The 17,398-nt window shown below is 31.2% G+C and overlaps 2 protein-coding genes across 2 annotated transcripts in view; one reads left to right on the forward strand and one right to left on the reverse strand.

The window, feature by feature from the left end:
- The window catches only part of LOC134694732 (uncharacterized), a 68,614-nt gene that overhangs the window by 7,138 nt on the left and 44,078 nt on the right, over positions 1-17,398 (forward strand). The window lies entirely within an intron of this gene.
- LOC134694730 (uncharacterized) lies at positions 3,675-6,764 on the reverse strand. Its single transcript, XM_063555777.1, has one exon. It carries the CDS (start codon positions 6,761-6,763, stop codon positions 4,964-4,966), a length of 1,800 nt encoding a protein of 599 aa, XP_063411847.1. The 5' UTR covers position 6,764; the 3' UTR covers positions 3,675-4,963.

Raw genomic sequence — 17,398 nt, forward strand, 5'->3', positions numbered from 1 at the left:
AAATATTTATCAATGAACCTTACAAAATTAAAATGGTGATGCATTATCAGCGTATGAGCAGCCAACTTAACGACAACAAAAATCCAAACGAACCATTTTCTAAGAAATTACATTTATTTTCAAGCTATATCATATTGCACTTCTCTCAATTTGAAGTGATGAAACACAAGATGGCCAATAGTCTACAACATAATTTACGGATTTCCATGCAATAGAAAAGAAAAAAATGTGTAGGAAATTATTTCTTGAAGTTATACATTTATGTTTTACTGTTTTGAATTTGCCCTAAAAATGACTTCTGAATTTGAAATATTTCTTATCTATTTACTTGATTCCCAATTGCATTTTCACGAATTTTGATGTTTACATTATGTTTTAGAAATAAAATCATTTACACGCTACTTTTTTACTTGCTTATTTATAGCAGTGTTTAAAACTGTAACCTTATAATCGTCATGAGAAATAAAAGGTCATAATATACTGTACTTAAGGGAATCGCACTTATCAATTTCTTATAGAGAAAGAATTGAAGTGAGCAAAGTCCTTTTATTTTACTTTCCGCTATACAAATGATGTTTTCTCACGGAATAAATCAAAATTGTATGACTTTGTTGAACGCATCTATCCCATCGAACTAGAGATAAAGAATACTACGGATACAGTTAAGTCTGCTCTAATTGACAATGGGAGTCCGATTTTTAAAAACAAAACTTTACGACAAAAAAGATGAGTTCAGCTTTCCAATTATGAAATTTCTATTTCTACGAAGAAACATTCCAGCAGCGCTTGCATACTAAGTATATATTTCTAATTGATATGATAATCCCTGGCTTGTATTTCCTACCCTGTTTTCCTGGATAGAAGCTGATTTTAAGGAATCTATTAAACCAAGAGTTCCAAATGGCAAAGCTTAAATAATCCCTTCGTTAATTTTACGGACTTCATCAAAAGTTAATCAACAGGTGCTATCAGATATGGATCATATCTGATAGCACCTATGTCGTAACTACATTCCCATTCACGAATGTGACCAACCGAAATGTAATATTTACCGGTTTTGATATAACACGGGCAACACAACGGGTGCCACATGTGGAGCAGAATCTGCTTACCCTTACGGGGCAACTGAGATCACCTTAATTTTTGATGGAGTTTGTGTTGCTAAGTCTTTAGTTTCCTATGTTGTGTCTAGTGTATTATTTGTCTGGTTGTCTGTTTTATTTCTATTTAGCCATGGCATTGTCAGTTTATCTTCGATATATGAGTTTAAATGTCCCCCTAGTATCTTTCGCTCCTCTTCATCTTATCATCGTGTTATATGTCTCTTTTATTTGTCTTTAAAAATATAATCTTTAATGTTTAGGCAGTTGTTGCTTTTTACTTGTACATCACGTCATTGTGTTATTGTTGTTTGATAAAAAAAAATACTTTTTTTTTAGTTGTATGTTCATCATGTTTATAGTGATTAAGATAAGAACACAATATCGACTGCTGTAACCCTATTTTTGACATCTTTACCTATCATATCTGTTTGTTTTGTTCACACATCGTTGTCAATACAAAAGAATTGTATGCGACTGTCATACAAGTGAGATGTTTAGCTATCTATAAAACAAGGTTGAATCCACAATTTTCTAATTAAGAAAATACATGTGCTAGGTCAGGATAGTAACAGTTGTTGTCAATTCGTTTGGTGTGTTTGAACTTTAGATTGGAGACTTTCCGTTTTAAAATTTTCCTTGGTGTTGAGTATTTTCCTGATTTTGCTTTTCACAATGTCATGGCAATTACAAATGAAAGACGTCGGAAAGATAAAGAAGTCCTCAAATATAATAACGAACAAACCGTACAACCCAACTAACAAAACAAGGGATGTGATCTCACGTGCTCATGTGTGGTACAAATTAATGGACAAATTTCATTCAGTGACAAATAGATTGGAATTGTGATTAGAACAGTCAAATATTTTCCATAACGGAATACAAACTCGTGATGACGTATATAGAACTGTCGAATTCTATGAAAAACTACTAAACGTCAACTTGTAGTTAATAGCTTCTTTAAAATAAACAGTTATCAGCAGTGAATCTATGATAGGAAACAATACCTCTTAACTATTGTAAATTACCGTTGGAAATAAATTCCGTATCCAGGCACTGCTGACATGTTGCTACAAAGAAGGGTCATTTACACAATTATATTTGTACGGGAGTATCATTGTCTAAAGTATTGTTTATAATCTAACCATTTGAAACATGTATCATATACATGCAATGATGTATAGAGCAGTCCACCAATGACTACTGGTTTTCTTTTTTCTTTCTTACATTTCATACGTGTTTTGATTTGTTTGCCCTTTTCCCTTGACTTCTTATCTAAATTTTTTCTACTATAATTTTTTTTAAAAGCATGAATTATTTTGTACCAGAAAATTTTTAAATGTTCGTCATAAATTAGTTAGGCGAACAAATCAAAATTAGGTATTGTTAAAATTAACTTACATTTGTACTTATAACTATCTGACATTGTATTAAAAGCTATGTGAATTTATATATAATGCTTCATGTATTTTAAAGATATAAATTAAGTAGAAAAAGAGCAAGAAATGAAAAGAATACTATATAAAGTAGATTTTGTTTTATTTGATTTACTGCACATGTTTCAGTCACCACCCATGGATTACTAGTACCTTGAAATGGCCTCGTTAACATGAATATACCACATTTTGAAACGACTACTTTTTGCCTGATTTAGTCTGAATTTTGTCTTTAAAATCGGCAAAGTATAAATATCTAACATTTGTCTGACCGGAATATAATAAACATTCTCAATTCCTCTGTTCTAATTGAGAAAAGATTCTAAACTTTCCTCAACAGATTCGTATAATTTTAATTACCTTTGAACATATTTCTAAACATTCTGAATTTATAGTGAATTTACGTAACATTATCGATTTATCTCAACATTCTGAATTTTAAAAATTAATGTCTTCGCATATTTTACAATATATATTTTGAAATAATTTTTTTTTACAAAAATAGCATATGCCATTAAGGGTTTACTGACGTCAAATTGGTGCACATGAATTAAACTGAGTCTTCACGAAATGTCATCTTGAGAAGAGAGTTTAGTTTTATGTTGAACGGACCTTTTTTAGCTCTGGTATTACTCGATTTATTTCACTTGATTGGGCGGAGTTTAACCGGTTCGTTCATAATAGACCAGTCCATCTATATATAGGTGTTTTAGTATAAACTCATCAATGAAGTGTGCAGTCATTGTTTTGTAAATTCCTTTAATGACACTAATAGGTGATTAGAAATTATGAACAATTATAACGACAATCATCCTTATCACACACATCCTCAAATAGACTGTCCTTATGCAAATGAAAACGTAAGCTCCCCCCCACCCCCGATCAGTTGAAATAACATTGGTAATAGACAGCAAACTTTTTTGTCTTCTCATAAAAAACAGATGAAAGAACTAACCAAAACCTTGTATCTTATTTAACATTCGTATTTTAATAAAAAGATAATAATTTCATTAATTCAATATTCAAACAATTGTATCAAAAAATATGTTTCAGAACAATTTATACATAATTTTATATAATACATATATATTATAGATCTTATATTTTAACATGTTTTTTTAATGACTTTGTACTGCACCAGATGCACTTGTTTATAAGATTATACTTCACAGTATCATTTACTAGTAATATATCTACTAATTAATGAAAGATCATATGACGTGGATATTCTCAATTTTACAGGACCAATGAACAACTTTGACAAGCTGTTCCATCTTCGGTGAAGAAACTAATTATTCATCGTTCGGTTAATAACTTAAAATTTCACCAACAGTGAGGCCAATATATGTTCGGTATTATAAATCAGTTACAGCTGTTATAAAACAGTTGTGGTATATTCAAATTGTCAAATTTTTCAATAGACCAGAAGAGTGAAACAATATATTTCAACAAAACGCATTTGACTAACAGGTTGAACAACTGATGTTCTTAAACCCTGCTGACGGCCATTGATGATTGCCAAATAAAATGATCACAAGATGTAACACAATGAATGTCTCTATTAATCTAAATACCAAGTAGAAAACAATAAACTTGAGGCAAAGATGGTAAACTACAACATGAGGTGCTAAATTTTTTAAAACCATATCCGAATTTCGACAATTAATGTCTCTTCAGTGATGTTAGTGATCGAAAAGTATTTGGAAGGCCATTTAATTTACCTCAATTTAGGATAGACTCTTGAATTTTAAAGAGTCAAAATTGGATGAATGGATTATATAAACCGGAAGAAAAATATAGAAACAATAAACTTGCGGCAATTGGAAAGTTCGATCACACAATACTGTTACTAAAGTTCTGCCTAATTGGCTATAACAAATACGAATTCAATAAACATGTATATGTACAAAACAATAAGTAACCGCGGCTGGTAATATTTAACATCTTTTCACAAAATAGTAATGCTGATAAGAGACAACAGATACCAAGGTGAAATTAAATATAACATGATAACCCCGGTCACACAGAAATTAAATAGAAAATCGCCGATACAAGCAACACTAACAGCACACAACAAAGAAACTCAAAGATTGAGCACCAAACACCAACCAGAAACAGGAGTAGAAAGAAGTTCCTGCTTAAATAGGTCACTCTATTTTTAAAATACAAATTGCAGTAACAGTTATAGGTTGCATTTGATAATTTCGAAAAGAATACACATCTATGTTTTGTTTTGTGTCATATATAAACTTATCTACTAACTATAACTAGTGTATTGCGCAAACGGTACAATACATTTTAGTATAATGGTTATTTCAATGCCATCTTAAATGGTTGTCGGAAATTTGTTAACATTAAAAAGACATTATTGGATCTCTCCATTGTTTTTGTTGAATAATACAGATTAAGGTGTTTATTGTTTTACAATTACATCATACTTTTAACAATTTGGAAACACTGAATTACCATTTCCTTGTCGCAAGGTAAAATAAAGTATCTTTCTCGAATAGTAAGTTCTAGATCCCTCAGTGCATTTAGTTTGCCTCTGTTATCTCCAATATGATATACACACAAAAACGATAACATATTTAAATACACCACAGCAGGGATTCTGAATGCGTACTTTGAAAATCTATGTTGAATTAATGGGAACAATTCTACTGGCAATAAATAATAAGGTCTTTTAAACAGCAACATACCAATGATTAAATGTTTGCATGTTAACAACATTCCGACTGCTTCTTTGACTTTCTGGAAATAAGTCTGTTCCGGCAAACTATTACAAGGTAACACAATTTTATCGGGAGTACATTTTGACAAAGTATAGTTAATAATATATTTACATTCGTGAAATCTCTTTTGTTTATAAAATAACGATGCAAGCAATGACCAAGTGGAAATAGCATCGAAATATAGCCCTGCCTTAAAGCATTTTAATTGTATCTGGTATTGATAGTACACTAAATTGTTACTTGCTTCAAAGTTGAGTTCAACTGATGATTGCATCAAATTGATGGCAAACAGAGACATCATGTGTGTAGATAGTTCTTTATCGTTTATATTGATAATAGAAGTGATGCTTGTAGATCTCAAAAAAAGAAACCAAAATGATGTCATTGATAAGCATGAAATTGAAGATGCTGTCAAATAAGGGAATGACGAATTTATTTGCTCTTTAATGAACCCTTGAAATGTATCCGTATGGAAAATGAAGGGCCATAATGAATTGTATATATCATGTAATGTATTAAGTAAACATTTATGTTGATAATTAGTAAATCTGCTTTCGAAAAAGTTGTTTTCTGGAATAAAATAATGAGGACAGGTTTTATATTGAACACAGTAAATCAGCCGTTTCAGACAGTTGATAAAACAAGGAATTATATTACCAGGATGCCAATCAGAAGGTCTTGATTCTTCAAATACCCAGAATAATATAGTTTTAAGAAAATAAGAACAAATCAGATCACCATGTTTTCCCTTTATGATGTCTTTCAAAATTATCTTCAGTAAGGCGTAACATAATAACTGAGTATGAGAAAATGAAAAAATAAGTTGCTTCTCTGCCATAGAAAATGATATTCGCCATTCTAAATCTTCATCCAATGATCCTTTACAACCAATGGGCACAAATAAAACGCCTTCCTTTATAACAGACATAACCAACCCATGATCTGGCCAGGTTGATCTGGATCTGAAAACCCATTGATGAGCAGGTGTTACCCATTCCTTACACCTCAAACAAAATGCCAAATCATAAATATCACCCGGGAAAGATTGACATGGTCCATGAATTATCATACTACTTCGCAAACCGTGCTCCCGAAATAATTTACTTGAAATGTATGTTTCTCCATTAACAGTCTCTCTCCACTGGTTTATATGATACATGTGTCGTTGCTCATACAGCTTTAGCTTCGTAAATCCTGGGTTTGTGTCACTGATGTCCATTACTATAGGTGTATTTTTTGCGGAGGATGACACGTTTTCCTTATTTTCATAAACCTGGAAAAGATGATGAATAAACATTTGATCATAATCACTTCCGTTAAGGTCTAAACCTTCTGCTTTACTCCCACTGCTTATAACTGTGAAGTTTAGAATTCGAAGAACACTGTCATATGCACACAATAGCTTTCTTCTTGTTTTCACAACTTCCTCAGTCCCAAATATATTACATAAATGCGGGTAAATCTTAAGAGACAGTTCTCTGTCCGTTTGACTCATCTTGTAAACCTGAAATAGATAAAGCAAATACAATTTCTTACTACTTATTATGTGTAACACAATATTGTTTTATTCTTGTCTTAATTACAAACTGTTGGTTGTATTGGAGGAGTTGGATCTTGTTTTATCCTTTAATACCAATGGTTGTCTTTCCATTGTTTTAAAGATCATACGTTGTCTTGGTTGTCTATTGATGAGATGTTTTGGACAAACATAAAGACTGTCGTTATACATGTACGTTGCTTATATCGGTAAAATGAATGTAAATACGATATAAATAATTACCTCAATAATCTCAAACTAAATGGAATCTACATATCTGAAGACCAAAATATAAGTGTATGATCTAAAAACGACCCAACTTTATCATTCCATTCATGTAAAACGAAAATTGGCCTTGGAGATTCAGAAAATACAAACAATAAAAAACTAATAATTAACTTGTCACAAATAACCACTATTTTGTCTGATTGTATGGCCTTTATTGAATTTTTTAGTCTTTTAATGTGATCTGTTGAACGTTTACTGATTGTGCCTAGTCCATGTCAGTTAAAAAAAATTCATTGGTTGAAGTAAGTTACTGTTGTCCTTATTTGATTTGCGTTTATTGTCTATTATATATATATATAATAAGTATTCACCAGGCCGTTTGTTTTCTCGTATGAATAGATTAATAATTCATCATGGCGATACATTTTATACATAGTTATACGTACGGTATTCCCTTTGTCAATGTTGAAGGTCGAATGTGACTTATAGTTTATAACATCCCATAAAAGTTAAGTATCTGATTGGTAATTGTCTCATTATAAATCATACCGCATCCCCTAAATTTTATACGAATATCTTATATTTGTGAGTTAATATCAATGTATACGAGAAAACTATATTATGTTGAACATAATCATTTATATAAGTTGGTCAAAACAACCACAATTAAATCAAGTTGAAGTAAGGATTAGATTTAATAAGATTAGAATGAAAACAATCATGTATCAATATAGAAAAATATTGTGCCAAAATTTAGTCTGTAATTTAAGTTGAATCGAATGTAAAGTTAATTCATTGTTTCTTAATTTGCTATCTGAACTACTTGTACCTGTTACTTACATATAATTACATTGTGTTTTTAAGTTACCTTTTTAAATTGTTAATTAAGCATTGACTAATTTTGCGGTACCGATTTTACTTTTTGTTGTAGACCGTGACTTATAGTTACAAATACAGTTGGGTTTTATCTCCTTTTTTATTTTTATTTAACGTCACCTTACTATATGCATAATGTAAAATATGAGTTGAATGTAATCAAAATTAAGATGCAATTTCCAATAAAGATATCACAGTCATTATAATAAATTCACATTATTCGTAACTAAACCAACAAACTAACAACTAAAAGTATGATGACCTCTAAATATATTGTATGGTTCATTTTTTGTACATGAATTAAGCCGTTTTGTTTTCTCGTTTTAATTGTTTTACATTGTCATTTCGGGGCCTTTTAGAGCTGACTATGCGGTATGGGCTTTGCTCATTGTTAAAGATCGGACGGTTACCTAAATGTATTAGTTTCTGTGTCATTTGGTCTCTTATGAAGAGTTGTCTCATTGGCAATCAAACCAAATCTTCTCTTTTTTTTATATATAAGTTAACATCAATATGAATTAATTTTTAGATACGAATTATTCAGTTATGTCTAACACAATGGTAGTTCAAATGGCCATACTATCAAGTATATCTTTAAACATAAATTCATTGCATTTGTAAAAGCATATTTTCAAAGGATTACTTTACTCTTAATGGCATTTTACCACCTGTTTTAAACTTAGTCTATTGGTTTTATACCAGAAAATACTACATCGGCAATTGAAAAAAAAAAATTTTGCTAAAATAAAAGATCAAACTCACAATCATGTTCAAATGTTACCATTTGTCAACGTTTTCGACTTTTTTTGCCATCGTAGTCACATAAAAGCGTCCTCAATATTTCGCTGCTGTTCAACAATGCATAAAATCAATCTCTTGCTTTTAATCAATATAAACGTTAATTTTTATTAAAATGTATTTGATTTGAATAACAGTTATAAGAATATCACCATCTGAAAATGTTTTTCCCTAACTTGTTAAACGGACACGTTTGTTTTATTCTTGTTTTTTCCGATGTCAAATTTTCCTTTGCACACAATTAATGATGTATGTTTTATTATTGTTATTGACCAGCGCACATCACTCAAGACAATATATTATGACCGAGTTTTCTCAGTATCGGTTTCATAGAATACAATAACAAGGTTTATATTTAACTTCCTTATACTTTCTATTTCTCTTTTCCGTCCTTATACTAATTTTAATTTGTAATTATAACAAATGATCTGACAAAATAACCCAAAAAGTAAAATAACAAATAAACAGATCTCCACAGAAATTCCACTATCACATTGCAAAATGAAAAGTTCAAACACATTAAACGAACGGAAAACAACTGTCATATTCCTTGGTACAGCAAATTCCTTATGTAGAAAACAGTGGATTAAACCTGGTTTTATAGCTAGATAAACCTCTCATTTTATGACAGTTGCATAAAATTCCAACATATTGACAACAACATGAACAATGTGTGAACAAAAAAAAACACACAAAGTAGGTAAAAATGCGTAAAATGGAGTAAAACAGTCCACATTGTGTTATAATCTTAATCAATATAAAATCAAACAAATATTTGATCAAAGAAAAACAAAATGGCCCCTAAGCAAAAATGTAAGAATGTAAGACGACAATACAAAAAGTGACAACAGCACAACAGCACAACAACACATTGGATGGATGCATATGTACCGAGCCTCGCCAAAAGGATACTACTAAACCTGTAAATGTTAATAATTTACGAAGACAAATACAAGAACACTATAATATGTAATTAAAATTATAAACAATGGCAGTACTAAGAACCTATACTCCAAGACCATCATGTATTATTTGTGAAGTTTTTATCAACAAGGTCATGGTATCATCCGATGAACTTTTCTTTTAGAAAGGTACGATACTTTTTTCTAAAATCATTGACAGTTCATCATCCGATTATGAATATTTGCCTTCTACCATAGGGATACATGTGCGTCGAAATAACAACTTCATGTGATATAAAAGGTGAAAAGTCCAGTGTTTTCTACTCATAAAACCTAAAACTCGTAACCATAGAGGGAAACAAACTAGCCTCTATTCAAAGTTTAATTCTTTTATGTTTGGTTTAGCAGGTTAAATTAAAGATTCTTAAAAAAAACCAAATAAATTCAATATAAACATCTGTTTAAAATTAAACAATGCCCAACTGTGTATTGGCTACCAATCAGTTTTGTTGCGAGGACACACAGAATAAATATTCCTTATCAACTTCACAAATGATATATGATGGTCTTGTTTATGTTAAATACGATATGGTTTGAATGCCAATGAGACAACTCTCCATATTGGTCCCAAAGTATAAAATGTAAACAGTTGTGGACCAAAGTATGGGCTTTGACATGGATCCTTGGCTAACATCGAATAGCAAGCTACAGCGAGCCCTTAAATGACTTACACTTATAGTAGATACTAGAGAAACACTCATGAACCTAACCAACAAATAACAATCAATTAACAACATGCTCCTAACTTGAGACAAGTGCACAACAATGCAGCAGTTTTCAATGTTTTTAACAGAGCGCCTTTGTTCCCCTAACCCATGGCATAAGTATAAATCAAACACTCTAAAATATAAATTGAAATGGCTTAACTTGACTAAAAATACATTTAAAGAAAAACAAGTAGACATAGCTGAACGATTAAGATTGATCAATGACACAATGCAAATGCAATATTAATAGAAAAAGATGTAGGAACAATGTCAAAAAGACAACTCTTACCTGGGACAAAATTGCGCTTAATAAAATAACGTACACAGATAAATTTAAATACATGTATAATAATTGTGTTGTTATAACGGAAGTAAACATATTCACAAAACTAATAAATTTGCTGTTTACAGTATGAGTAAAAAAGTTAAAACTTATCGCCATACTAAATACATGTTTGAATCTGTATTGTAATCAAAGGTATTGAAAAAGTGACACGAGATATAACACAAAAAAAGTAAACACTGAGTTACAGAAAATTATTACAAATTGAGTCAAATTAACACGACAGTACGATTTAGTTAGACAGTCATATAGTTGTTTGTTTTATAGTGAATAAGATTAAAACACAATGTTGACTGCTGTACCCCTATTTTTGACTCTCTATCTATGATGTGTATTGCTAATGTGCTTTGTCTCTTTGCTATTTTGTTTTTCTTTGTTGATATATTTCTTTGTTAAGGTTAAAGGATTTGAAATATTATTTACATTTTCATTTGCTCTTGGACTATCATATTTGGTATGCATTGATTAAATAGTCCCATACAAATTACAGTAAGAACATCATGAGGTTTTTTTATGAGATCAGCTGCTATTTTTCTTCTACATGTTAAAACATTTTGTTTTATTAGAATGTGGTAAATATATTGAGAAAAAAATAAAGCAGGGAATTGAATATTCCAAGTTGTCATTATATATGGTGTGATTGCCACTGTGACCAACAACCGAATGATATGTATGATTTTTAAACCCAAACATGAGATAAGAGGCGACATCTGACAAAATAGAAAACACTATTCAACGCTTTCTGCACTGATGTGAGATTACATGGTGGTCATGTTTTATTGGTGGATAAAGCTACAGTGTGCGAAGTCGTAAAATAAGAAAGAATAGGGGGCTTCATACCCCAAGCCGAGATGTCATGATCTGTAATAATCATTCTGATCAATTCTCCGAGTAAAATATTTAAACAATTTGTTTCTTTAATTGAATCAATTGATAGAGATCAGCAGCATTTTGTCGATGTGTGAAATTTTTATTTCTGTTTACAGAATTATTTCCCTTTGAAAGTCGCTTGTGCATTTGAGGAAAATGTCGGACCCGAAAACTTATGAAACACGTTAACTGTGCTAGCGTATAGAAATGATGAATTTTCGCGTCAAATTAACGTACAGAAAGCTGAATATCATTATTTTTTCGAAAACTGCTACTCGGTTCATGTTGTTTATACCGTTTGAGTATCAGACGTTATAATATCTGAAGGTCATAGTATTTTTGGCCCATTTCAGTCGAAAATCTCTTTTCATTCAAAGAGGCGAGAGACACTTTTCTATTACTTTGGTACATAAGCAATCCATAGAAAACAATACTTAAAAACAACAACACTGTCTACACGTAAGCACTTTCGAGTTTTCTGTTTTCACGGTTATAAATAGATTTTGAGTGTCACGTGATAATCGCATGTTAATTTGAGAATGTTATTTTTGAAAATGAAAATTCATATTTTCAACATACTAGAAAAATATAGCAAATTGCACTATAAATGAGTCAAAAAGTCTTTTTTATTTAAAGTTGACTCATCAGTGACAATCGAAAAAGGTCAAATAAAGTAGGAAGTTGTAAGCATTTTGAACCCAACATTCCGAAAGGATTAGTCAAATACAGCTAAGGTATAATAAATTCCAGGGGTAAAACGGCCGTAGTATTTCGAAAGTTCTAATTGTTATAAACCGTGAATCTACAAAAAGTAATATCACAAAAATACTGAACTCAGAGGAAATCAATTTGGAAAGTCTATAATCACATGTCAAAATCAAATAACAAAACGCATCAAAAACGAATGGACAAGAACTGTCATATTCCTGACTTGGTACAGGTATTTTCAAATGTAGAAAATTGTGGATTAAACCTTGTTCTATAGCGCTAACCCTCTCACTTTAATAACAGTTTCATCAAATTCCGTTTCATTTACATTGATGCGTTAAATAAACAGTCACAATTATTAAAATAGTCAAAATATGGGTACATCAGTCATCATCGTATCACAATTTTAAAAGGGACAATTTAACAGGACACAAAAACATCTACTATATACGAACACATTGATTGATTTGAGTGTCTGACGTCAGAAAAAAATTAAACGTCACATAAATTTGTCGTTCAATGTGCATACAAACATTTTTTTTAAATTTACATAGGCAATGTAAGCATACAAGGTTAAAAAATCAAAAGTATGTAAGAATTAATTACAGAAATAGACCGAGATTCAAACTAGTCCAAAAGTTATAGATAGAATTTATGAGAATCCAAAAATAGTTAATTCCACTACGCGATTGAATGATTTTGACGTTTGTGGTTCAACATGTGTAGTAATTCATAATAGAAATATATCATAATGACATATTATAGACCAATATCATACTGACGGGATCTTTTTAAGTACAGAGTCACGTTATAAGAACAAAAGAAATACAAAGAGTCACATATACAAAACTAATCACCAAAAAATGAAAGCCAATACAAACACATTGACGTGATGTATAAGTATCGAGCCACGTCAAACAGATATCACATAACCATTCAACAGTAAAAGTAATCTTGATAATAGAACAAAAACAAAGGAAAGAACAATAAAACATGTTGTTAAGATGATAAACAACATCAGTACGGAGAATCTATACATCAAGACCATCGTGTATTATTTGAGAAGTTGATACGGAATCTTTATCAACAAGGTCTTGGTATATCTTCCGATGAACTTTTAAGGACGAGACGTTCTTTAACATACCCCTGTTTCATTAACTTTCTACTCAGACACTGATGACGTTTTACAAAGTTTGAGTAGGAGCTGCAAGCTTTTGAATATCGAATAAGTTGGGAAATATATCCCACTTGCAGGTGAAGTTGGTATATTGAAGTTGGTATATATGACCATATCAATAAATTTCATGTCAACACAGAAGTGCAAACTACTGGGCTGTTAATAACCTCAGGAAAAATCATCAACGATATTTCAAAAGCGAATTAATTAATATAAGGAGTTCAAATATACAATATCGAAAAGGTTTATTCGTAAAACACTTGTTAAATTAATGAAAATCAAATTATATCTTATGCATGTAATGGATTATTGGTGTTTATTTTAAGAATCGTTTTAATGTACTCTATATCAAAGGTAAACTGTAAATGATTGATTGATTAATTGGTGTTCAACTTCACTTTCCATACTATTGTGCTATTTTCTTGGGGTCAGTTTTTATTGCGGGAGGAGGCCGGAATGCTCAAGAAGAAACACCGACCTTCGGTAGATCAATTATTGTATATGAAACTTCAATTTCATTGAAATTGTAAATTTGTCTTTTTTGTAAATACACTCTTCACTTACGATTGCATATTTTGTTGCAGGCACATTGAACATTTTTCATTTGTACAAATAAAATATTCACTTCCGATTGCACACTTTGGTGCAGGCACTGAATGCACGACCTGCAAATGTAATGTGTATATTTTGAAACACTATTTTCCGTATCAAAATGTATATACATATACATTTAACTTTCTTTGATAAATGTAATGCGGCGTTCACATAGTGCCGATTATGGCTCCCGTACGCGTTTTAGATCAGACAACGATAAGATAAGAAAAGTGAAAAAGTCGGATTACTATCCTCAATGATCTGGAATGTCCTATAATTGTCTGAAAGCAGTCATATACGTTCGTAACAGATTTCTACGCTTCGAGAATGGTCTGGTGAGGTCGACCAAGCACCAAGAGTGTTTGAGACTCGGCCGATTTTTCTAGTCGGATTACAATCGTGACTACATTGTGTATGTCGTGACAGATTCTGCAATCCGGGTTAAAAGGCGATACAATGATCTGTGTATTCTGGACAGTGTCTGGTTATGGTCCTGTACAAGTTACCATTATATAATTATAATTCTTTGAAATATTTTGAATTCGATTGAATAAAGGTTTGTAAAGAGGCTTGGTTAGAGTTTTTCTGACATTTTACAGATTTTATAGTATTTCAGTTATCAGTCAAAAACATATCTAAAATTGTAATTATAGTAGTGTGTCATAATCATTGCATTTTACATTTTATTATATACCAACATTTGTTAAATATAGATTCTAACATTGGTACCAGTGGATTATCGGATTTATCCAATCGAGAAAGTTAAATTATCAATTTTAAGGTCCGAGCCGCCTCTTAAACTACTTAAAACGTTTGATTTAAGTAGTTAATGACAAATAATGTGTGAGTTACTAATAAAATGCATTTCAACAACATATTATTTTAGTGATATTAAGATACTTTCCCTCAATTTGAGCAGTCAATCAATACTGTTAAATGCTACTCTAGAAATTAATGTTTTTGTTGTAAGGTTACTAACCACATTATTCATGTAATATATTAATTGTGTTATTATTTTGTTGTGAACCATTTGTTAAATTATATACACTTTGTTTTGAGAATTTCATCACCAAACAATTACTATCATGTTTATTTTTGCCTATTTTGACTATTGACTGTACGTATAAGGTTAAGAATAAACAATGTATAAGTAATATAACACAACATTTACATAAACTGCTGCAATAATCCACACAAGTTGTTATTTATGTATTATTGTCATTTTGTTTATTTTCTTTGGTTACATCTTCTGACATCAGACTCGGACTTCTCTTGAACTGAATTTTAATGTGCGTATTGTTATGCGTTTACTTTTCTACATTGGCTAGAGGTATAGGGGGAGGGTTGAGATCACACAAACATGTTTAACCCCGCTGCATTTTTGCGCCAGTCCCAAGTCAGGAGCCTCTGGCCTTTGTTAGTCTTGTATTATTTTAATTTTAGTTTCTTGTGTACAATTTGGAAATTAGTATGGCATTCATTATCACTGAACTGGTATATATTTGTTTAGGGGCCAGCTGAATGACGCCTTCGGATGCGGGAATTTCTCGCTACATTGAAGACCTGTTGGTGACCTTCTGCTGTTGGTTTTTTCTTTGGTCGGGTTTTTTGTCTCTTTGACACATTCGCCATTTCCATTCTCAATTTTATTCAACAGTTTTTAGTCAATAAAAACTTTCAAAATTATGACAATGAGTATCTAAACTCCTATGTCATGTATTTGGTATAAAAGGGGCGTTAATGGTCAAGCTCATGTACACGGATTAGACTCAAATTCTCCTATTTGATTTATAACATACTAAAACAGTTATCCAAAGTATAAAAAAAATAAAGATAAACAAATGACAAGGCATGAGCTCGTAAAAATGTTAATCCTTTACTGGCTGGGATTCGAACTCATACTACTGATAAATCATAGCACAAAAGCGTCTTGCACTATGCCCGACGCGCTTAACCACTCGACCACCTAGGCTCGACAAAAATCAAGATTTTGCAAGATCCTCTATTATAGCAACTCAGCTGATCTGTAATATACCATATTCAAGCCTTTTATATCTTATAATGTTTTACAACACTAGATAAAATACTGATGAGGAAAGTCAAACTGATGTTTGACGCACTGTTCGTAATTCTTTTATGCTGTTTTTGTTTACTGTCCTAAATTGTTTAAGGTATTCGTGGTTATTCTGTGGTTAATATGACGAAACCTACTATTATATTGCTTATTCGTGTATTTCTCTGTCCTGAGCATGCTGAGTGTTCTTAAATGTATTTGTACTGTATTCCTGTCATGTTATGTTGTCATTTTAGCAGTATGAATAACATTGCTACAAAGTGCGAGGTTTGGCTAGCCACAGAGCCAGGTTCAACCCACCATACATACACTTGATACTCAGTCCTCGCCATTTGTTCTTAAATGTCCTGTACCAAATCAGGAATATGGTGGTTGTTATAAAATATTTCGTTTCTATGTAATCAAAAGTGTATAATAATAAAAACAAACTTATACTGTGAGACATATACTTATGTTTATAAAAAATCAGCTTGGACATATTGGTATAAAACGGTTTATTATATTCAAGATATAAAATAAGACTGAGATAAAAGAATGGGACAACCACTATATAAAAAGAAACCCTCATTTATATGTTCTACTTATACCACAAATTAAAAAAAGCCACCCATCTCCATCCGGCCCTTCATATAATTATTACGTAAAGGTGCTTTTTTACATTTACCTTTACGAGGAACGAACAAACCCCAAACTGTTGAGTCCAAGTAAAAATCTAAATAATAACCAAATCCATCTGAAGTCGACAAAGGCTGGTGTAGTAGAAATCTGACTAACTACTTAATTTATCATCCTCGAAATTATTAAAGGTAAGTGTAACTACGCGTAATGTTTTGTTTATCATGTGGATCGTATGACGCCAAAGACCTAGAAACAGATCAAAATCAAGCACCACTACGAACATTTAAGCTTCTTAAAAAGAATAATAAATTGAATACATATTTTAATAAATGATAGATAAATGTATATGAATTACCTCCATGACATAATTATATATACAGAACAATATTCGGTATTTTTCTGGACAATCTTTATATCCTGTGTTGTTACTGCGATGTAAAAACTTGATAAATCCGTTCATATATTTATACGTTCAACGAAATATATTGCAGTACATAATGAAATGTTTGTTTGTATTGTCTTTTTTTAGTCTCAAAGACAAAATGTCTCAGTCGTTGTCACTCATAATTAATATTTTATGAAAAGATTGCCTTTATGTTTAGTTTATAGGTTGATACCTTAGATTCTTTGTTGCCTTG

Source organism: Mytilus trossulus, chromosome 13 (genome assembly GCF_036588685.1).
Source record: "Mytilus trossulus isolate FHL-02 chromosome 13, PNRI_Mtr1.1.1.hap1, whole genome shotgun sequence".
Lineage (NCBI taxonomy): Eukaryota > Metazoa > Mollusca > Bivalvia > Mytilida > Mytilidae > Mytilus > Mytilus trossulus.